This window comes from Oryctolagus cuniculus, chromosome X (genome assembly GCF_051225735.1).
Source record: "Oryctolagus cuniculus isolate XC-2025 breed Fujian yellow rabbit chromosome X, ASM5122573v1, whole genome shotgun sequence".
Classification (NCBI taxonomy): domain Eukaryota; kingdom Metazoa; phylum Chordata; class Mammalia; order Lagomorpha; family Leporidae; genus Oryctolagus; species Oryctolagus cuniculus.
The window spans coordinates 133,267,242-133,290,876 of record NC_142888.1 but is presented as its reverse complement, the minus strand read 5'-3'; the positions used below and the strand labels follow the sequence as shown (position 1 = coordinate 133,290,876).

The following is a 23,635-nucleotide window of genomic DNA, read 5'->3' as shown; positions in this document are numbered from 1 at the left end:
ACAGTAAGTCAGAGAAGCAGTCAGGAAAGCACTTATGAGCCTGCAGTACCCACGGAACCCTTTAATTATGTACACACACTGAACTGCTCCACCCTTAAACTACTCTTGTCATCCAAAACCGTGGTGCTATTCAAAGCCCATAGATAAAAATTCAACAGCAGCTTCCAGAAACTTCATCCTAGTCTCCCATTTGTGTAGCAGAAGCACAACCACTTGGACCACCATCCTCTGGCCCCCAGGAGCATTGGCAGGAAGCTGGCTCACAAGTGTGGAGTAGGAACTCTGATGCTACACCACAATACTCACCCCTACGAAGCCATTGAACCTTTCTACAGGTCTGTTTTATCTGTACCAATTTCACAATGTTGTCTTGATGATTAAATAAGAAAGTGCAGTGAAGCACCTGGCAGAGAATTTGTCACCAAGTATTGTAACTATCCATCCACCTTTCTGTCTCCCCGATGGCACTGTGATACCTATGGGGCGGGAACTGGGTTTTATTCATTTCTGACCACCTTAGATTAGCAGCATGACTTCTAGAGCCACATTATATAGGCTTGAATGCTATTTATACAAGCTGTGTAAGCATGAGCAAGTTGCCTAATTTCTCCATACTTCAGGGGCAAGGTCCCAGCCACTTTGTCAAAGCCAAATAGCAATTCAACATTTATTCTCTCTCTAATACATTCTTATTTGTGCATAACTGGACTCAATGATAATTTTTCTTATAGCAACCTGGTCAAGTTTGTTCTTATTAACTCCTATAGTTTCAGGACTTTGGGAAGGCCCATTATACCCCAATATACATTAACCAGAATACAATCTCTGCCTAAGCTCAACATGGCTACATTCTGATATGCAGAAATTTGAGGATCTTTCGAAAAGCTAATGGGAAACGTATATTATGAAAAGAACTATGCATGGATTTCAAAACTTTTTGCATTTTCCCACAAACTTTTCTTCTTCATATACTCTATATCTCAGCCAAAAGCAAATAACTTTAAAAAACACCAGATAGGCCTCAGAATCAGCCCTTAGGGCATTCAGATCCAGCTGAAAAGCCCATGAGAGTATTTCAGGCATGGAAAGCCAAGACACTCTGGCAAAAAAACAAAACAAAACAAAACAAAAAACCTAAATGAAAGATCTCCGCAAGTGAGATCCCAGTGGAAAGAATGGGTCATCAAAGAAGGAGGTACCTTTCTCTGAAGGGAGGAGAGAACTTCCACTTTGACCATGGCCTTGTCTAAATATGATCAGAGTCGGTGAACTCAAAAGGCTTCCATAGCCCTGGCAACTCATGACTGGAGCCTAGGGAGATTACTGATGCCATAAACAAGAGTGTCAAATTGTTAAGTCAACAACAGGAGTCACTGTGCGCTTACTCCTCATGTAGGATCTCGGTCCTTAATGTGCTGCACATTGTGATTTAATGCTATAACTAGTACTCAAACAGTATTTTTCACTTTGTGTTTGTGTGTGGGTGCAAACTGTTGAAATCTTTTCTTAATATATGCTAAACTGATCTTCTGTATATAAAGAGAATCGAAAATGAATCTTGATGTGAATGGAAGGGGAGAAGGAGCGAGAAAGGGGAGGGTTGTGGGTGGGAGGGAAGTTATGGGGGAGGGGAAGCCATTGTAATCCATAAGCTGTACTTTGGAAATTTATATTCATTAAATAAAAGTTTAAAAAAAGCACCAGATAATGCAAAATACAAATAAATGCCACATACTTATCGAGAAAAATGGAGCCAAGAGGGATATTAGTGTCACTGGTGGTAAAGAACTTACAATGTAAATGTGGTCATATGGAAACCTATTAATCAGGCCAGACTTGAGCTGAGAATTGAATGCAATGGTATTTAACTTATTTTAAAGGTTGAGGTGTGAGGACAGTGTTCCTGTTTCCTGATTCACTTCCCAAATCCATGCAATAGCCTGACCTGAGCCTGGGCAAAGGAAGAACAGGAAACTCAACTCAGGTATTCCATGTGGTTGTGAAGGACCTAACCACTTGAGCCATCACCTGCCACCTCCTAGGGTGTGCATCAGCAAGAAGTTGGAATTGAAAGTCGAGCCAGGATACAAACCCAGACACTCTGATATGGAATGTGGGTATCTCAGGTGTCTTAACTGCTGCTCCCAAAACCTGCCCAAGAAAGCCATTTTAGGTTGAGGAATAAGTAGGTGTCACTCATGAAGCATGGGTGTTGCTAGAAGACAAAAGGTGATGCATGATATTTTAAGGAAGAGCATGGAGACCAGATGGCAGGCATGAGATAAGAGGTGAAGGGAAGGAGCATGCAGACCAGGCAGGATGGCTCTAAGTCATGCTTTAGATATAAAATTTTACCCTAAGGGAAGCCACAAGCCATCAGAAGATTCTGAGCAGAGTAGCATGAGTCAGTTCATATACATATATATATTTATTTAAATAACTCAGTGCCAGCTGGGTGAAGGGAAGGGTTGAAGTGTGGAGACTAATGGGATACTAGTTGCTCTTGTTTGGTGAAAGTGGGTTCTACAATCTTCAACAACGTCTGAAACTTCTCTTGCTGTTGCCACTAAGGAAGATGGTGGGAGTAAGCCAGAACATGAGTATGAATAAAAGTTCCTCTTCACCTTGACCTCTTCCTCCCTATCCTCTCTCCATCCCTTAAGGGTTGTGATTAAAACAGACTTCATGGACCCCTACTGCTCTCAGTGGTGAATGGGTTAAACTTTAGCTCAGCCTCCCTTTTCCTACTTCAGTTCTTCCTGTGGCTACTTCCCATTGCCAAAAAGGAAGTAATGCTATCAGTTACTGCTTAGTGTCAATGCTGCTGTCACATGCAGTGCGTAAACTCCCTAAAATTCTCTGCAAAAAAAAAATTGGGACTTTTCACTAAATCACCTTTTTTTTCCTCCTGGAAGTCAAAGATATTTTAGAGAAGAATTAATCTTTTGCTTCTTTTGTTGAAAATTTTCTATCAATAAGAGCCATGCAAATAGAGCTCTCCACCTGTTTCTTTGTGTGTATTTTACAATTGAGCTTTAGTGCCACCAGAAGATACTACCTGGGTGCAGTGGAACTGTCCTGGGACTATATGCACAGTGACCTGCTCAGTGAGCTGCATGTGGACACAAGGTAAAGGCATGTTCTTAGTGTCTGGTCGGGGTTCAGGATTGCGAGGACATGACTCTGGCTGGAGAAAGATACAAACATCAGGTTAGAGTGGTTGTGATGCTCAGGCAAGCCCTGAAAAAACTGAGGCATGCACACCTCTGTACTATCTAGTCTATTAGCTGAGATTTGTTCTGCTTTCTTCTTTGCTTCTTGTTGTCACATGATGCCACTCTAGAGTCTAGGGTAAGAAGCATAAGAAAGAGAACAAAATTTCCCTAAGCTTCTGTGGAGAAAACCAGGACAATGAAATTCATTCAATCTTACACGCAAGTTTAGTCTCTAGTTATGAAATGTATGCATGTGGTGTGTTTTTAATATCTTTGTCCATTTCTGGTGTAAGAGTAACATTAACCATGAGTTCAGAAGCTTTTCATCTTTTGGGGTTTCTGGTATATTTGGGTAGCATAGATTAATAAATAACCTTTCCAGTACTATCTATAGTTGTTGATGTATTTATTCAGATTTTCTATCTCCTTTTTAGTCAATTTTGGTGTTATATATTTTCCTGGAAAGCAATTTATTATCCCTAGATTTGATCACATATTGGTTATCAAGTTACATAGCAGTCTCATTTACGTGTCCTGTGTCTGCAGTTTTATCTCCTTTTTCATGCTTTATGTTGTGTATGTTCTCTCTTTTTTTATTTTTTGCCAAGCAGAGTTAGACAGTGAGAGAAAGAGAGAGAGTTATAGACAGTGAGAGAGAGACAAAGAGAAAGGTCTTCCTTCTGTTGGTTCACTCCCCTAATGGCTGCCATGGCCGGCGCTGTGCCGATCCGAAGCCAGGAGCCGGGTACTTCCTCCTGGTCTCCCATGTGGGTGCAGGAACCCAAGCACTTGGGCCATCCTCTGCTGCCCTCCCGGGCCACAGCAGAGAGCTGGACTGGAAGAGGAGCAACCGGGACAGAATCCGGCGCCCCAACCGGGACTAGAACCTGGGGTGCCGGCGCCACAGGCGGAAGATTAGCCAAGTGAGCCACAGCGCCGGCCTGTTCTCTCTCTTTTTTATACTCTTTTTTTTTTAAAAAAAAAACATTTTATTTATTTATTTGAGAGGTAGAGTTACAGAGAGTGAGAGGTAGAGACAGAAAGAAAGGTCTTCCTTCCGTTGGTTTACTCCCCAAATGGCTGCAACAGCTGGAGCTGCGCCAATCCAAAGCCAGGAGCCAGGTGCCTCCTCCCAGTCTCCCATGCGGGTGCAGGGGCCCAAGGACTTTGGCCATCCTCCACTGCTTTCCCAGGCCATAGCTGACAGCTGGATTGGAAGAGGGGCAGGCAGGACTAGAACCAGCGCCCAAATGGGATGCTGGCACCACAGGCGGAGGATTAACCTACTGTGCCATGGAGCCGGCCCCTTTTTCATACTCTTTAAAAAATAATATTTCCAAGAGGTTTCTTGGATTTTATTGGTCTTCTCAAAAAACATTCTGGTTCAATTTATGAATCCTTTTTTCTTTTCCTTACATCAGTTTCTGCTTTTACTTCCATGAATTCATTCCTTCTTTCTAATTTCCTGTAGTTCCTTTTGTAGTTCCCTTTTGTTTATTGAGTTGAATGCTGAAATAATGCATTTTAAATTTTGTTTTCTTTCAACATATTAATTAGTATAACTATATATTGTATATAATATTTAAATGGAAATATAAATATTACATGTCATACATAACCTTCTAGTCATTTTTGTTCCTTTAGCTCCCCATCCTCCTTTTACAACTATCTTTTCCTCATCTATCCCAGCCAGGGAAGCCCAGTATGATCACACATACTCACACACAGACACACACGCACACACACACATGCACGCACACACACACACACGAGAGGCGGGGGAATGAGATATATTCATCATGTATTCATCATTCATATGCAAATATAGGTTTTCATGGTCATTGTTTGTTTACCAAATGTGGGATATTATACATGCATTTCTCACTCACCTAATAGAATTCAGTTGGCATAACTTTAATTTATTCTTTGTAATGGCTATATAAGATTCAATGATATGGTTGTATTATAATTTAGTCAATGAACTCATCTTTTTTTCTATAAATGATAAATTTTGTTTTTAAATTTCATTTAAGTTCCATGTTTGCCCCAGACATGGCTTACAGACTGCTGACTTAATTTCTGCTAATGTTTTGTGCATGGATTCATTTGTATTACAAATAATACTGAACCTAATTATTGTATTTCCATTAACTTTCCTCCTTTTTGGAATTTTATGAAATGTTACACTTAAAGGAGCTGGAAAGTGTACTGACTACATGTCATAATAATTCTGCCACTCATTACTTTAAGTCTATGAAAAATATCATTGTGATCATTGTGAAAGATTTGCAGGTATTTTCAAGATTGTTGTTGATTGATTTTTCCCAGAAAGCTTTTATTTAAGGTATACAAGACTTCATGCATTTCATAAATACAACTTTGAGAGCATAGTGATTCTTCCCACCATTCCTACCCTCCCAACCACACACCCACCCTTCTTCCTCCTCCCTCTTCTATTTCCATTCTTCTTATTATTGTTTTTAAGATTTTATTTATTTATTTGAGAGGCAGAGTTACAGACAGTGAGGGGGAGAGACAGAGAGAAAGGTCTTCCACTCCCCAAATGACTGCAATGGCCAGAGCTGCGCCAATCCAAAGCCAGGAGCCAGGAACTTCTTCCAGGTCTTCCACACAGGTGCAGGGGCCCAAGGACTTGGGTCATCTTCCACTGCTTTCCCAGGCCATAGCAGAGAGCTGGATTGGAAGAGGAGGAGCCAGGACTAGAACCAGCACCCACATGGGATGCCGGTGCCACAAGCAGAGGACCAACCCACTGTGCCATGGCGCCGGCCCCCATTCTTGTTCTTTTAACTAAGACTTGTTTTCAATTAACTTTATACACATATGATTAATTATATACTAAGTCAAGAGTTCAACAAATAGCATGAAAAAGAAAACCTGTTCCTCAACAGTTGAGACAAGGGTTATTCAAAGTCATTGCATCTCAAAGTGTCAATTTTACTTCTATAGATTATCTTTTAGGTGCTCTATTAGTTATAACAGGTCAGGGAGAACATATAGTATTTCTCTCCTTTTGGGATTGGCTTATTTCACTAAGCATGATGTTTTCCAGTTTTATCCATTTTGTTGCAAATGACAGGATTTCATTTTTTACTACTGTATAGTATTCCATGGTGTACATATACCATAATTTCTTCATCCAGTCTTCAGTTGACAGACATTTGGGTTGATTCCATATCTTAACTATTGTGAATTGAGCTGCAGTAAACGTGGGGGTACAGATAACTCTTTCTTACGCTGTTCTCATTTCCCTTGGGTAAATTCCCAGGAGTAGGATGGCTGGGTTGTATGGTAGGTCTATATTCAGGTTTCTGAGGTATCTCCATACTGTCTTTCACAGTGGCTTTACCAGTTTACATTCCCATAAACAGTGGATTAGGGTACCTTTTCCCCCACATTCTTGCCAGCATTTGTTGTTTGTTGATTTCTGTATGAAAGCCATTCTAATGGGGTAAGGTGAAATCTCATTGTGGTTTTGATTTGCATTTCCCTCGTGGATAGTGATCCTGAACATTTTTTCATGTGTCTGTTGGCCATTTGGATTTCCTCTTTTGAAAAATGTCTGTTTAAGTCCTTTGCCCATCTCTTAACTGGGTTGTTTGTTTTGTGGTTGAAATTCTTGATCTATTTATATATTCTGGTTATTAATCCTTTATTAGTTTCATAATTTGCAAATAATTTCTCCCATTCTGTCAGTTGACTCTTCACTTTCCTGTTTCTTCTGCAGTGCAAAAACTTCTCAATTTGATGTAATCCCATTTTTCAATTTTGGCTTTGATTGCCTGTGTCTCTAGAGTCTTTTCCAAGAACTCTTTGCCTATGCCAATGTCTTGCAGAGTTTCCCCAATGTTCCCCCAAAATTTGAGGTATCATTTCATAGATTTAGGTCTTTGATCCATTTTGAGTGGATTTTTGTGTAAGATGTAAGGTAAGAGTCTTGTTTCATACTTCTGCATGAATGCACTCATCTTATTCCAGTTTTTTTGTCATTATATCTTATATCATTACAAACTGCTTTTCAACGTTTTTCTATAGAACAGATCTTCAGGAGGGATATTTCTGGAAACAAGGAATATTTTATTTTAGTTTTAATTTTCAAAATGGCCATAACTCTTCACACATTTGCACCATCACCTATGGGTAAGCCCTTCGCTCTGTAGGTTTTATTTAGTTTTTTTTTTTTTATTAAAAATTTATTTATTTATTTGAAAGGCAGAGTTACAGAGAGGCAGAGAGAGAGAGAGAGAGAGGGCTTCCATCTGCTGGTTCACTCCCCAAATGGCCGCAATGGCTGGAACTTGCCTATCTGAAGCTAGGAGCCTTGGTGCAGGGGCCCAAGCATTTGGGGCATCTTCCATTGCTTTCCCAGGCCATAGCAGAGAGCTAGATTGGAAGAGGAGCAGCTGGGATTCAAACCGGCACCCATATGGGATGCTGGCACTGCAGGTGGCTGCTTTACGTGCTATGCCACAGCGCTGGCCCCTTTATTTTGTTTTAAAATGCTTGCCAATATTATTGGTGTACAGTGATGATGCAGCATGCTTTAATTCTCTTCTTTTTCTAATGAGATTGAGAATCTTTTTAAATGTATATGGGCTATTGGATTTACCTGGGGGGATTTGACTATTGTGCTTTGCCCCTCTTTCTTTGGGTTATTTTCTTAAAAAATTATGAGAATCCTCTTATTACAAGTATTAACCGTTTGTCATGTGGAAATTTCTCTCAAAATCCATTGTTTCTCTATTGGCTTTGTTTATAACTTTTAACAGAAAAGTTTTTAATTTTTATAGTCAAATATATCTTCAGAATTGGTGAAAATATCTTTCACACCTCAAGGTTGCAAATATATTCTCCCAGATTTTCTTGCAAGATTTTTACTGTTTTGTATTTTTACATTTACAGCTTCAATTCATCTGATAATTATTTTTTATATATGATGTGAGCGAGAGAGAGATCTTGCTAGTTTTTATTTCTATCCAGATCAGTAATCTATTGCAATGTCATCACTTATTAAATAATACCTATGTGCCACTGATTTGAATCAACACATTCATTATACAAAACTCTCATCACCAAAAGGAGACAGACTTTAGCTCTTTTCTAATGTGTATAGCCAGCCATTTCATATCTCATATTGCTGAATGTATTAGAAAACATGAAGAAATGTTAAACAATAAAAATGAAAATCAGCACTCAGCTTTCCACTTCTTTGGGGATCAGTTTTAATAATTTTGTATGTTTCTAGGAAATAGTTTTCTTTACTTTTTCAATTTCATTGCCTCAGTGTTGCCAATAGCACTCTGATGATTCTTTCACTCCATATTAAATGTAGTTAAGTGCCTTTTCTCACTACTAAATTCCAAATATCTTTGCTGTTTATCTTTTTTCCATCAGTAAGCTTGTCAGGCATTAGTGTATTTCGTTGTTAGTGGTGGTATTTTCAAAGAATAAGTTTTAAGTTTTGATTGGATTTTTGTATTTTTTAAATATATATTTAGATATTTGTGTGAATCAATTGTCTGTTTTTAGTTCCTTTTGTCTTATCCTGCTGCATTTTCCCCTAATACCTAAGAATATTAATATATTCTCATCTCTTGTTTTGTCTTTGCTTTTAATAGTGAAGGCATTCAAAGTTACACTTGTTTTCTGATCTGTAGAGCATGGAAATACAAAGAAATAACCTATATTAATCAACCAGACCACAACTTTCTTAAAAATTCACTTGAAAGCTGACTTAATGTGGTTAGGAGTCGCCCAGGGAGTTTATTAAAATGCAAGCTTATAGACTTCATCTAGAGATCAATTCACTTACCAGGTGAATTTTCCCCCAGCTTTATTGAAGTAAACATATGGAAATTGTATATATTTGAGGTGTACAATGTCAAGTTTTGATATACATATGCATTGTGAAATGTATACAATACATTGCTATGAGGGAATTTCTTTTCATTGAATTTTTATTTGCTTGTCAGTTTTTTTTTTAATATTTGCATCACCTTTGACTATCCTATTAGTTTCCTATGGCTGTGTAACAGAGTATCTCAAGCTTATCAGTGTACAACAATGTTTGTGACATTTTATACTCTCACCTGCAGTGCATGAGAGTGCCAGTTGCATCACATCCTGGACAACATTTCAAGTTGCCATCATTTAACTTTAGTCATTTTAATAACTGCATGCTGATATTGCACAACACTTTTAATCTGCCTTTCCCTTAGGAGTAAAGGTGTTCGGAAACTTTGTATTATGCTTATTCTAGAATGTTTATAGTTTGGATATTTATGTTTAGCTCTATATACCTATGCTTATGCCAATGCCACATTATTTCAATTACTGTAACTTTATAGTCTGATAGTAGGCAATCTAAAACCTCCAACGGTTCTCTTTTGAGATTGCCTTTAGTATATTGAAGATTTACATTTCTGTGTTAGTTGTGTAGTCAGCTGGTAAATATCCACAGAATAGCCTGCTGGGATTTTTGACTGGGATTGAATTGAATCTGTAAATCAGTTTTGGGAATATTTAACATCTAAACAACATTCAATGTTCAATACAACATGGTGGCATAATTCTACTTTATTTAGATATTCTTTAATTTACCTGTAGGATGCATTGCAGTAAACACTGTATTTCTTGCATACATTTTGTTTGTTGTATGTCTAAGTATTTGAGAGGTTTAATGGTAATTTTAATCATGCCATTTTTATTTACTTTCATTTTCAGTAATTATTACTAACATATAAAAATTCAATTTATTTTTGCCTATCAATCTTGTTTATGCTAACTTTGAAAAATTTGCATTTTAGCTCTAGTAGCTTTTTTTCACTACCGTTAGGATTTCTACATATATAATGCTGCTGTCTGCAAATAGACAATTTGTTTCTTCCTTTACAAACTAGATTCCCTTTACTTCATTTTTGTGTCTTGCTACACTGGCAAGAACCTCTAGTACAATGTTGAATAGACTTTGTAATAACAGAAATCCTTATCTTGTTCCTGATTTTAAGGAGGAAAATCCCGTATTTCACCATTAGTACAATGTTACCTGTAATCTTTTTGTAGATGTCCTTTGTCAAATTGAAGAAGTTCCCTTTTACTATTCCTAGTTTCTTGGGAATTGTTATCAAGATTGGATGTTGAACAAATACTTTTTCTATATCTAGTGAAATGATCGTATGGTTTATCTTATTTTTGTTAATTTAGTGAGTTACTTTGAGTTTTTAAAAGATTTATTTATTTGAAAGGCAGAGTGACAGAGACAGACAGATCTTTCATTCACTGGCTCGCTCTTCAAATGGTTGTGACTGATGGGGCTGGGCCACTCTGAAAGCCATGAGCCTGACACTCCATCTCAGTCTCCCATGTGGGTGGCAGTGGCCCAAATCCTTGGGCCAGCATCTTTTGCTTTTCCAGGTGCATTAGCAGGAAGCAGGATTAGAAGTGGAGCGGCCAAAACTCCAACCGGCACTCAGATATGGGATGCCAGAATCACAAGGTGGCAGCTTAACCACATTGTACTACAATTACTTTGATTTTTATATTGTGAACAAGATATATATTTTTATATTGTGAACAAGATATATATTTATGAGGGGGAAACCGACTTGGTTATGATTTATTATTTTGCTAACATGTATGTTAGGAACTCTATTTTGTCTTCCCTCCCCAACTAATATGTCGAAGTCCTAATCCTTGATGTGACTATGTTTGAAGATAGGCTTTTAGGAGGTAATTAATATGATTAGTGGCTTTATAAGAAGAGGGGAAAAATACTATCACTCCATGTGCGTTCACTGAGGGAAATACCATGTCCATCAAGCCAGAAAAAGGCCCCCACCAGAAATCAACCATGCTGGCACTTGATCTTGGACTTCCAGCCTCCAGAACTGCAAGAAAATAAGGTGTTTTTTTATGGTCACCTGAGTCAACTAAAAAAATTTTGTTAAGATTTTTTGTACGTTTATGTTCGTGATAGATACTTGTGATTTTCTTGTAGTTCCATTGCCTGGATTGGTATAAAAGAAATGCTATCCTTCTAAAATGAGTTGGGAATTTTTCACTCCTATATTTTATGGAATAGTCTATATAGAAAATGTTTTGAGTGTAATGAACAGTGAAGTCATCTTATTCTGGAGGCTGTGTGCATGTGTGTAGGAAGGGTCTTCATTATGACTTCTGTTCCTTTAAAGGAGAATTTTAATAATTTCTTTTAAGGAATTTCATCTGAGTTATTGAATTTAATAGTATAAAGTTCAGACTATTTCCTGGTCTTTTAAAAATTCCTTCTTGTAAGTATGATTTACATATTGTAAAATTTACACTTTTTTTTCTTTCCTAAATCCCCACCATTTACTGACATATTATTCATATACCTGAAAATACATCATTTTTAAAGTGTACAATTCAGTGAGTTTTAGTATATCCATAAATTTGTGAAACCATTACAACTATCTAATTCTAGAATATTTTCATCACCCCCAAAAGAAATCCTGTATTCATTATGTGTTCTCTCCCAATTTCCCCCTTCTTCCTGCCTTGACAACCATCAGTCTAATTACTGTCTATACAGGTTTGCCTAAAATATATGGCCTTTTGTGTCTAAGCGTCTCTCACTTAGCATAATATTTTCAGGATTCTTCCATGGTATAGCATGAGTCAGTATTGCGTTCCTTTTTATGACTGAATAACATTATGTTATATGGATGGATCACATTTTATTATCCATTTGTCTCTTCATGGACACTTGGATTGTGTCCACTTTTTGGCTACTATGAATAATTCTATTAAATACATTCATGTACAGTCTTCCTGTGGACATATGTTTTCATTTCTCTTAGGTACATATCTAGCAGTAGAATTGATAAGTAGAATAGGTAATACTGTGTTTAAAAATTTTTTTAGGCCGGCGCCACAGCTCACTAGGCTAATCCTCCGCCTTGCGGCGCCGACACACCGGGTTCTAGTCCCGGTCGGGGCACCGGATTCTGTCCCGGTTGCCCCTCTTCCAGGCCAGCTCTCTGCTGTGGCCAGGGAGTGCAGTGGAGGATGGCCCAAGTGCTTGGGCCCTGCACCCCATGGGAGACCAGGATAAGTACCTGGCTCCTGCCATCGGGATCAGCGTGGTGCGCCGGCCGCAGCGCGCCAGCCGCGGCACCCATTGGAGGGTGAACCAACGGCAAAGGAAGACCTTTCTCTCTGTCTCTCTCTCTCACTGTCCACTCTGCCTGTCAAAAAAAAAAACAATTTTTTATTTGTTTATTTATTTGAAAGAGTGAGAGAGAGAGAGAGAAAGAGGTGTCTTCCATCTGTGGTTCACCCCCAATTAGCCACAATGGCTGGAGCTGTGCCAATCCAAAGCCAGGAGCCAGGAGCTTCTTCTGGGTCTCCCACACGGGTGCAGGAGCCCAAGGACTTGGGTCATCTTCCACCGCTTTCCCAGGCCACAGCAGAGAGCTGGATCAGAAGAGGAGCAGCTGGGACTAGAACCAGCACCCATATGGAATGCCGGCACTGCAGACCAGGGCGTTAACCCACTGCGCCACAGAGCCGGCCCCCTGTGTTTAATTTAATGAACTTCCAATGTTTTTCCATCATTTTACATTTCCATTAGCAGTCTATGAGAATTCCAATTTTTCTACATCCTCACCAATATTTGCTACTGTCCATCTTTTTTTATTTTAACAATCCTACTGGGGATGGAGTGATTTGGATTTGCATTTATCTGAGACTAATGATATCCAGTATCCTTCCATGTTCTTACTGTCCCTTTGCATATCTTCTTTGGAAAAAATTCAAATCAGTTATTTTTAATTGAATTATTCATCTTTGTACTAGTACATTGTAAGTGTTCTTTATATATAGTTGCTACAACGCTTATAACATCTATAATATGAAAATATTCTTCCCCATTCTGGGAAGTAGTCATTTGGATTTCCTGGTGGAATCCTTTGATGTACAAAATTTTTCATTTGGATAGAGTATAGTTTATTTTTTCCCTTCAGTTTTATATTTGTCATGTCATGTCTAGGCATTAATTGCCAAATGTAAGATCAGAAAATACTGATACTGTCTTCTAAGAGTTCCATAGTTTTAGCTGACGTTGAAGACTGATCTATTTTGAATTAATTTTTGTATAGGGAATCCAAGTACATCTTATAGTCTATATATCTTGCAGTGGAACAGTGTTAACGATCTTGAAGTAGAGGCACAGATGTTTAGTAACCCGGTATCTGAACAATTAGCTAACTTATTTATTAACAATAGTCTTGTTAACAATTAATATTGCAATAATTATGGTTAATACACTGTGCTTTATATTGTAGTGTCCATCTTGCATGCAGCCTTAGGTAAAGTGAGTAGTTGGAGTGTAAAATTGAATTGAATGAAGTAAGCCATTTGTTTGTTATCCAGTCTTCTGTTATTATACAGGGAGTCACATGTATTTACCAGGAAAAGTTTGATAGAATTTTTATTTTGATGATACCATTTTATAATCCAGATTGTTCTGATACTGATTAACAGGATAAACTGAATCTGGTCACGTCCTGAAAGCCTGTGCCAAGGTTTGAAACAAACAATTTGGGAAAATCGGTTTTGTATTATCTGTTCCTGCAGCTGCTCAGCTTCTCCTAAGCAAGGGTCAGGGAATAGAATAGGCTTTCCGATTGGTTTTAGATAAAATGTGAAAGAGCAGTTTATGTCAAGGACAGTTGTTGCCAAAAATATTTGGCAGGGTTTGTATATTGAATCACAAAGGAAATACACAAACAAAAAACTCACTAAAATTAGGAAAGAGCAAAATAAGTGAACCGTGGAACATTTTGTCACTTATTGTGAAGATTACCCTGAAACTGAGATAGGCAAATAAATAACATTCCCCTCCTGCAGCTCAGAATAGAACCACACATACTTGGATGGTGCTGATGGTCTTATGTTCCTTTGAATAAGAAATCATGAATCTTGCCTTGAAAAGTATCTTGCTTTCTACAGCCTAGGCCTTTTGTTTCTCTTTCCCACAATGTGTTTTATCTATTGTGTTTTTCGCTCTTCTCTCAGAGGAAGAAAAAGTGTTTCTATCCACTCTTGATCCTAATCTTGCTGTAGAAACCATTTTTATGTCTTATGTGTTCATTTTAGTAAGAAATATTAAAAGTGAAGACACTGTGCTAGTGTATGTCAAAATAACATGGGTGTGAGTCTTATCAGAAACCAATGGAAACTTTGGAGAAGGACATAAGTCTGAGTAGCTGGGAGATAAGACAAATGGACTGCAGAGAGAAGTGTCCTCAATGATATATGCACCACATCATGTTATGCCATGACCAGTGCTGTGGAAATTTTTAGAGATGGATGATATTAGACCATGTTTCAATAAGAATTAATGTAACAAGTTGTGTTCCCTAGAAGCAGACTCTGGGATGGAGATAAACGTGCTGGAATTTTACACCCAGAGAAGGTCGGGGTAGACAAGAAGAAGTAGGTTGCAGGGAAGGCTCTGGGACAGCCTTGGCTGACCCCACAGGGAACTCCGGGGCTGGACTGACACTTCCAAGCTAGACCAACATAGCCTGGCCTCAGAGGAGGTCTTCCCTGGGAGGGGACCCAGAATTTTCTGGGATAGGTTGTGGTCTTGTCTGGGAGGAGGGGTCAGGTCATCCCTGGGAGGGAGGTGCTGTGGCCTGCCCTGGGAAGTTGGTGTGGCCCACCCTGAGAGGAGGTGGTGCTGGTCAGCATGAGAGAGACATGGCCCCTGCTGGAGGGAGGCAGTTTTGTGGGGACAGCTGGTGCGTTCCCTGTAGGAACCCCTGTGCAGGCCCTCTCGGCAGCCTCCTCAGCTCCCCATAACAGTAGCTGGTGCCAGAGTACCTCCCTGGGCAGTTCCCCTTATTCTCATGCCACTCCACTTCATGTGCTCCCTGGCATTCAGGGAACAGTTGCACATTCCTGCCACCCAGTCAGACAGCACCACTGCACCTTTGCACGCTTCCCCCTCACCCTCACACATCTCAAGATCATATTCTGGCCTGCTGGTCCTTGCCACAGTTATGTCCCAATGTCCAGGTAGCACCTGGAGCCTCCAGCTCACTCAGAACCTTGGTTTTCTGCTGCAGGGATCTTCTAAACTGCATGGTCAGAGTTGCAGGAAATGGAAGCACAGGCTTCCAAGTTTTGTCACTGGGAATGGCAGGGGGCACAGCACCCTTTGCCTCATTCCTTGGTTCCCAAACTCATTTATTCTTCCTATTGTGGAAACAGAACGATCCTTGAATTGATGCATATGCAGTACCTTGGAGGCTGGACCTCAATCCTCAGAGAACTGCCTTCAAGCTAGAGCTTCGCTTGTGCCTTTACCAGCTTCTGATTGGGATCATGATCCCACTTCTGCATATCCTTTACTGTGCAACAGTCCCCTTGTCAGATATAATGTTGTAAGGGATCCTGCATCAGTGACTCAAATCTTCTGTAAAACCTCAGATGGTAGTGCTGCCTGAAACCTTGCAGGTAGAAAAGGCTAATGCATGCCTGGATTGTGTGTCTCTTTCTGGAAAAATGAAGTGCTGTCATTTCCAGGATGGAAAAATTCCAATGTAGTTATCTCTTTTTTTATTTTTATTTATTTATTTTGACAGGCAGAGTGGACAGTGAGAGAGAGAGACAGAGAGAAAGGTCTTCCTTTGCCGTTGGTTCACCCTCCAATGGGCGCCGCGGCTGGCGCGCTGCGGCCGGCGCACCACGCTGATCCGATGGCAGGAGCCAGGTACTTATCCTGGTCTCCCATGGGGTGCAGGGCCCAAGTACTTGGGCCATCCTCCACTGCACTCCCTGGCCACAGCAGAGAGCTGGCCTGGAAGAGGGACAACCGGGACAGAATCCGGTGCCCCGACCGGGACTAGAACCCGGTGTGCTGGTGCCGCAAGGCGGAGGATTAGCCTAATGAGCCGCGGCGCCAGCTCCAATGTAGTTATCTTGCCACTGAGAGACTGGTTGATTCCCATAATGAATAGTGCTATATGGGTAAGTCAGTATTGGTGTCTGTTGCTGGTGGATTGTACTTTAGTGGCAACAGTAGCTAAATTACTCTAGTCAATGGGAACCCATGCTTTTAGGCCCAAGTGTGAAAAGTAAACATTTGGTTAATTTTCAAAGTAAGGTGCTTAGCTGTGAGTAAACAACTAGCTAGCCTAACAGGTTGCAGACAAGTAGCCTAACAGCTAAGTTACATGCACCTAGAAAGTTCTTAGGCAAACAGGATTCTAGGAGTGGCCAAAACAGCTGAAGCAAACGCCAGAAGATTTTAACTCCATAGTATTCAGCCAGTGAGGAACTGGGTGAGGCACCTGGTGATCACTAATGAACTCTTGCTTTTGGTGCAGTTCTTGAGTCTGAGTCCACTATTTAAATGGATGGGTGAGGCTGTTTCTCACACAAGTACAAATTCTATGGCACTGTATCCACTTAGTTCACACCTTGCCAGCACTAGAATGATCTATGGCATTTTCTGGACCCTTGACCAAACACCAAGCCATATGCTATTCCCTTAGTCTATATAGATGAGGGATCTTCAAAGTGTTCATAGAAAATGCATATTATGAAAAACTATGCAAGATTTTCAAAAGTTTAGGAGGCTAAAATAAACTTAAATTGTAATTCCACTTGTCCATGATCTTTTTGTATTTGAACCTCAAGCTATTTCTCCTTTTACGTGAAGTGGAAAACCAGCAATATTGGCTAAGGTTTGGCCCACTGGGGGAATTTTCTTTTACCACTGTCTACCAAAGCCACCCCCAAGTGGGGCTTTAGTACAACAGCAGTAAATTTTTGGCTGGGACTAGCTCAATCTGTCCCAACCATAAATCAAATTCAGTGTTTTTTGTCTTCCCTCTCCCATGAGCCAGTTGTCAGAGATGCCCCACAAGGCCATGGGTTTGATGTGAGGTAGAGGTGGCAATGCAGCAGGTGTAAACTAGCTGGGGCTCTGATGACCTGCTTACACAGCTTGCTGTGCCTTCTGGCCCATGCAGATCCCCATTCATTCCCTGTAAATCAGCTCTCTTTCCTGGAAGAGCTTTCTTATCAGTACTCTGGCCCCTGTCCTCAAGTCAGGACAGAAAATCACGGCCTTCAGTCAGCAGAACTGTTCCCATGGCTTCTCATGTGTCCTGGAAACCCTACAAAAGCGTGGGATGCAGGGCTACACCACAGAAGAGGGAGGTGAGCATCAAGTCAGCTCCATCTTTGCTGCACACAGCTGGCCTCCTTGAGAGACGCCTGCTCAAACAGTGCACAGTTTCAAGGAGTTTTTTCAGTCCATCTGCTGCCAGGACTCAAAAGGGGTGTCCAGATCTTCCTGTGTGACTATGGGTTGGCCATTTCCTACTTGTGCTTCCAACACTTTGCACTTCATGTGAATTGATGCTGAACTCTTAGTTTTAAACAACTCACCATTTTGATATCACTTCTGGATTTTACTGTTCTTAAGAGACAATCCCCTTTATTTCATCAGTTATTCCTTTCTGCCTTGACTTTGACAGCATGTGGGAATCATAGAGGCTCTTTCCCATTGGAAAGGGTTTTCTCTGCTCCCTTATGCATTTTTGTTTTTCACTAAAATAGTAAAAACATAATGTTTCTAGTCCACACTCCTCATTAGAGCTCCAGCAACACAATCCTGGGGACCTGCTGAGTGTTTCCATAGTTTTGGTGGCTTACGATTGGCATCTACATTTTTCATACAAAGCACCATGATTCAGTTTAAGTTTTCAGTATTTCTAGTCACTCTTTTGCCAATTACGTCTGCTCAATTTGTGTGGCAGTGTTTCCATACATTCATAGCTGACAGTTAATTGTCTGAAAGCAAATCAGACAAAAACATTTTTTCAAGCATCGTTGTTCAAGTATTAACAACTTCTGTGCCTCTTTGGGTGATTTTATAATTTTTAAAGTACACGAGAAAAAATTATTCTTTTTCTTCTTCTTGCTCTTTCTTTCAAATAAATAAAGTAAAACTCAATCCAGTTCTCTCAAGGAGACAGCAGGGACCCAGGTACTTAAACTATCACTTATTGCTTCCCAGGGTGCCCATTAGTTGTAGCCTGGATCAAAACTGAAGCCAGATGGAAAGCCAAGACACTCTGGCAAAAAGATCTCTGTGAGTGAGATCCCAGTGGAAAGAACAGGTCTTCAAAGAGGGAGGTGCCTTTCTCTGAAGGGAGGAGAGAACCTCCACTTTGACTATGACCGTGTCTAAACAAGATAAGAGTCGGAGAACTCAAGGGGCTTCCATAGCCTTGGAAACTCATAACTGGTGCATAGGGAGATTACTGATGCCATAAACAGGAGTGTCAATTGGTAAAGTCAACAACAGGAGTCACTGTGCACTTACTCCTCATGTAGGATCTCTGTCCTTAACGTGCTGTACACTGAGGCTTAATGCTATAACGAGTACTCAAACAGTATATTTCACTTTGTGTTTCTATGGGGGTGCAAACGACTGAAATCTTTACTTAATGTACACTAAACTGATCTTCTGTAAAAAAAAAAAAAGAAAGAAAGAAAGAAATTATCAATTCCCAACTTGACTCTCACTGGGATTAAACATGACAATAGGTCTGATCTGATTTCATCATCATTTAAAAAAATCATCTATTATTTTTCACTTTATGTTTCTGTGTGGGAGCAAACTGCTGAAATACTTACTTAAGGTATACTAAGCTGATCTTCTGTATATTAAGATAATCGAAAATGAATCTTGATGTGAATGGAAGGGGAGAGGGAGTGGGAAAGAGGAGGGTTGTGGGTGGGAGGGACGGTATGGGGGGGAAGCCATTGTAACACACGAGTCGTACTTTGGAAATTTATATTCATTAAATAAAAGATAAAAAAAAAGAATAAAAAAAAAAAACTGAAGCCAGAACTCAAACCCAGGGATTCTGATATGGGAATAAGGCATTCCAAGGCATGACTTTAACTGTTGTGACAAATGCGCACCCCTCTCCTTCATTTTTAAAGGAAAATTTCATGGAGTATTGAATTCTCTCAACACTTCACTCTTTCACACTTTCACTCTACTCTCTTCGTGCTTGCCTGGTTTCTGCTCTAAAATTCTTACCTTTGCTCCTCTACAGGGAAAGCGTTCCCCTCTCTCTTCAACTGCTTACAAGACTTTTTTTTTTCCTGAAATTGGAACATATTGTGCGTAGGTATAGTTTTTTGTTTGTTTTAATTTATCTTTCTTGGTATTCTCGGAGCTTCCTGAAGCTGGTATCTGACATTAATTTGGGAATAAGAGCCCACCAAATTTAATGACTTTTTTCTTTCTTCACACAGATCTCCTCCTAGAATGCCAAGATCTTTTCCATTCAACACTTCAGTCATATACAAAAAGACTGTGTTTGTAGAGTTCACGGATCAACTTTTCAACATCGTCAAGCCCAGGCCACCCTGGATGGGTAATGGAAACAGTCTTGAATCTTAATTATGAAACTCAGTGTCTTATTTCCTAGCAAGGATCCCTAATGCTGAAGCTGCATTTAAAGAGGGCAGCTGCTAAAGAGAATGTTGTTTTGACCTCATTTCTGTTCTTCCACCTTCAGAGAAATACAGTGGCTGAAATTTTCTCAGTACTCTGCTTGGTCCTAGATTCATTTTGTTTTCTTTCTATCTTCATTACCTAGGTGATTTTATCCAGTCTGATGGCTTTAAAATATCATGTATATGCTAATAAGTCCCAACTTTATATTTTCAATTCCAACCTTTTCCCTGAATGCCAGCTGCTTACCACCACTTAGATGTTGCTCAGAATTATAACACACAAGTATTCCCACATTCAAGACTTTTTCAATTGGTTCTGCAACCCTTAGCTCATGACTCATCTGCAGCCCATATAAAAGAAGGGAAAGAACTGTATGAAAGAGTTTAGATTTGAAGATACCTATCGAGAGCATTTATGGGGGAAGTTCCCATCATGGCATAGCAGGAAGAGTGGTCTTCCTACCAGGGCTAGGTTATCCCAGCAGAAAAATTCTGTATGGCTCATACCTGCCAGAAGCAGGGACTGAGAGGAGAAATGTAAGTGAATACCTGGAGAAGACATATAAATTCTCTATAAAAGAAGAGCCAGAATTTTGGCATGTGCCACTGCACTCTCCAAGAAAGACCTTGTCATTATGTCTCTTTTTCCACTCACACCCTCTTTCCATTATACCTTAGAGGATCCCCAGGCAATGAGATGAGGAAGATTAGCAGAAGAATGTAGGAAAGCAATGAACCTGTCCAACTCAGCTGGAGGGGAGCAGGCTAATAGACTGGGCTGGACTTAGTACCTAAAAATCATACTGTTTGTTAATACATGACGGTCACTGGAAAAATCTACAATCAGCCAAAGTGGTAGAAGGGAAAATTCCACATAATTCAATTTAAAAATAAAGTTATTTCATTACACTGAATTCTTTACATGCTCAGTGTCTCTGGAATGGGATTTTCGTGATCTGTTTTACTCACTCCTGCATTTCCAAAGTCTACGACAGCTTTTAGAATATAGTAGGGACAAAAATATTATTTGAGTGAATGAATAAGTGAATACACTGAATGAACTACCATGAATCTTCTCAGAACAACTACGAAGCTGAGCTAGTGTTAATAGCAAGAATAACTATTCTTTATCAGTAACCATAGGGGCATGCTTCTCTACTGTGGCTTTGGCCCGGACTTTTGTAATAACAGGCTTCTTGGAGTGACTTTTGGGGAACATCTCATTCTTGCAGGTCTGCTGGGTCCTACCATCTGGGCTGAGGTTCATGACACAGTGGTCATTACACTTAAGAACATGGCTTCTCATCCTGTCAGTCTTCATGCTGTTGGTGTATCTTACTGGAAAGCTTCTGAGGGTGAGTCAAATACCCTCCTATTGTCATCCTAAGGATTACAAGAGGGAAATATGGGTGCTTTGTGATAATGGCTATCTTTGTTCATTTTGTGTTGCTGACAAATGTACTGGAGTTTGGGTGCTCCATAATGAAAGGAGATTTATTTAGTTGACAGTTCTGTGCCCTTCTGTTGAGGGCCTCATGTTAGGTGGCATCACATGGCAGGAGCACATGCAAGACGGAGAGGTCACATGGTGAGAGAGGAAGCAAAATAAGGCAAAAAAATTGGATTCATTTTTATAACAACCTGCTCTGTGCTAACCAGTTCAGTCCCATTACACTGAGGAACAAGCTTCCAATGTGTAAGCTTTAGGAGACAAACCACATCCAAACCATTGCAATGACAAACTTGGAATTATATCCATTATATTCAATATAAGCTTACTGAAGGATAACAATAACAACAGGGACCATCATATATTGATTTCAAGGTCATACAGCTAGTGAATGATGGGATAAGGATTAAAACTAGGCCTAAATAATTCCAGAACTTGTGCTCTGACCCATTATGCTATACTGAAGGATACACACAAATAATGTTGAATTTTGTTCATGTAACTGGAAAGTCCAATGTAATCAACAGGGTGTGGCTGAATCTAAGGATTTAAATGATTCCATATTGGAGTGCCTGGTTTCAGTCCCAGTTCCACTTCTGATCCAGTTCCCTGCTAATGAATGCCATGGGAAGCAACAGGTGATGGCTCAAGTGCTTAGGCCCCTACCACCCATGTGGAAGAACTGAATGGAGTCCCTAGTGCCTGACTTTGGCATGGTACAACTCTGACTGTGCAAATATTTGGGGAGATTCTCTCTCTCTGTTTATTTCTGGCTCTATCTCTTCCAAATAAAATAAAAATGAATAAATAAATAATTTAAAATGATGCCCTCAGCAACATAGTGTTTTCCCACCATCTCGGCTCTATTTTCCTTCTTTTTGGTTTGATTCTCAGGCAAGGTATTCTAGTGTAATGTCAAAGATAGCCACTGGAAGTTCAAGGCTTATCTCATAGTTAGTGTGTAGTAGGAAAGTTCCCAGTGCTTCCTGGTGTTGGGTACTATGGGAGAGTTAGAAAGAGAGAGGCAGCATGAGTATTACCCAATCCACCAGGAAAGGGGTCCTGTCCCACAAAAAGGGGACTTTTTATAAGAGGGAAGAGGTAAGGAAAAGCATATCAGTCATCTGCAAATATAACCTCTACAGGTCTCTGCAACCCGGTCATGGGAAGGGCACAGATTCAGGACCTCAGCATTCACTCTCTCTTCATGTTAGTTTCACCATGTGAAGAAGCTATCTTCAGATATCTACATCTATTCCCAATGACAATGGCCAGGGAGCATGAACTTTCCAGCACTCTCTTGAGAAAGGGTTCTGAGTAGAAGGGGTAAACTGGGAGACCTAGTAACTATGATGAATTACCAAGATTATATTGTTTTGAAGAGGCCAATAGAGTTGCAGTGCTCTAGAGTTGGTTGTTTGAGACATAGTAAAAATTGATTTGGGACAGACTCCCCCACCCACGAAAAGATCTCCCTAGATTTCCAAATCTCCAAAATCTCTGTTTTACTTAAGTCATACAGACTTCTTTGATACAATGAATGTGGTCTGGAGATTGATGTGGGCAACTTAGATTCCAGAATGGATTCCTACAACTAGTATAGACATTAATAGAAAGCAGAGAAGTATCAGCGATGGTACTTATGGATCTTGAGGAAGTACAATAGATGTTATTAAGCTGGGGTCAGGGAGAGGGATAAGGAGTAAAGGAGAGAAAAAAGACCATATTCATATTCATGCCTTCCAAGTTTGTAGATACTATTTCCAGAGATTCCTAAACCAAGAGAAGTCAATAAAGGGAATCAAGCATAAACTGAAGCAAGCACAGTTACCAATCCAATGTGTAAGCTTTAGGACATAGCCATGTTCTGAGTAAGTCTCCATGTTCTCATTCTTGTGAACTGATTATTCTTTAAAATCTTTTGACAGCCTAACTAAACATTATATCTGTTTCTCAAAGTTACTAGAGTGTAACTATCTCAAGACAGGATCAATGTCTTGTTTGTTGTTTAATTGGCACATAGCATGGTCCCTAGCCTATAGTGAATGCTCAATACAATATCCAGGGTATAGCAGGCAGTAGTCATGTTTCTTCCTAAGGTTACATATATTCCTCACTCCCTATCCTATGGGAATTGTTTCAAATATATGTATTTTTTTTTGACAGGCAGAGTTAGACAGTGAAGAGAGAGAGACAGAGAGAAAGGTGTTCCTTTTCTGTTGGTTCACCCCCCAAGTGGCCACTACGGCAAGTGTGCTGTGGCCAGCGCACTGCGCCAATCTGAAGCCAGGAGCCAGGTGCTTCCTCCTGGTCTCCCATGTGGGTGCAGGGCCCAAGGACCTGGGCCATCCTCCACTGCACTCCCGGGCCATGGCAGAGAGCTGGACTGGAAGAGGAGCAATCGGGATGGAATCCAGCG

At 40.1% G+C, this 23,635-nt stretch overlaps 1 protein-coding gene across 7 annotated transcripts in view; it reads left to right on the top strand.

The window, feature by feature from the left end:
- Window positions 1-2,782: 2,782 nt before the first annotated feature.
- Window positions 2,783-23,635, top strand: part of F8 (coagulation factor VIII) — a 151,594-nt gene continuing 130,741 nt past the window's right edge. For 5 of the 7 annotated variants that reach the window (XR_016227546.1, XR_001792396.4, XR_016227545.1 and 2 more), the window contains exons 1-3: window positions 2,812-3,129; window positions 19,563-19,684; window positions 20,999-21,121. Coding sequence is in view for 4 of the 7 variants with exons in the window: in XM_089323652.1 (XP_089179778.1) it covers window positions 2,984-3,129; window positions 19,563-19,684; window positions 20,999-21,121 (391 nt within the window). In the remaining 3 variants the exon portion in view is untranslated. 7 annotated transcript variants of the gene reach the window in all.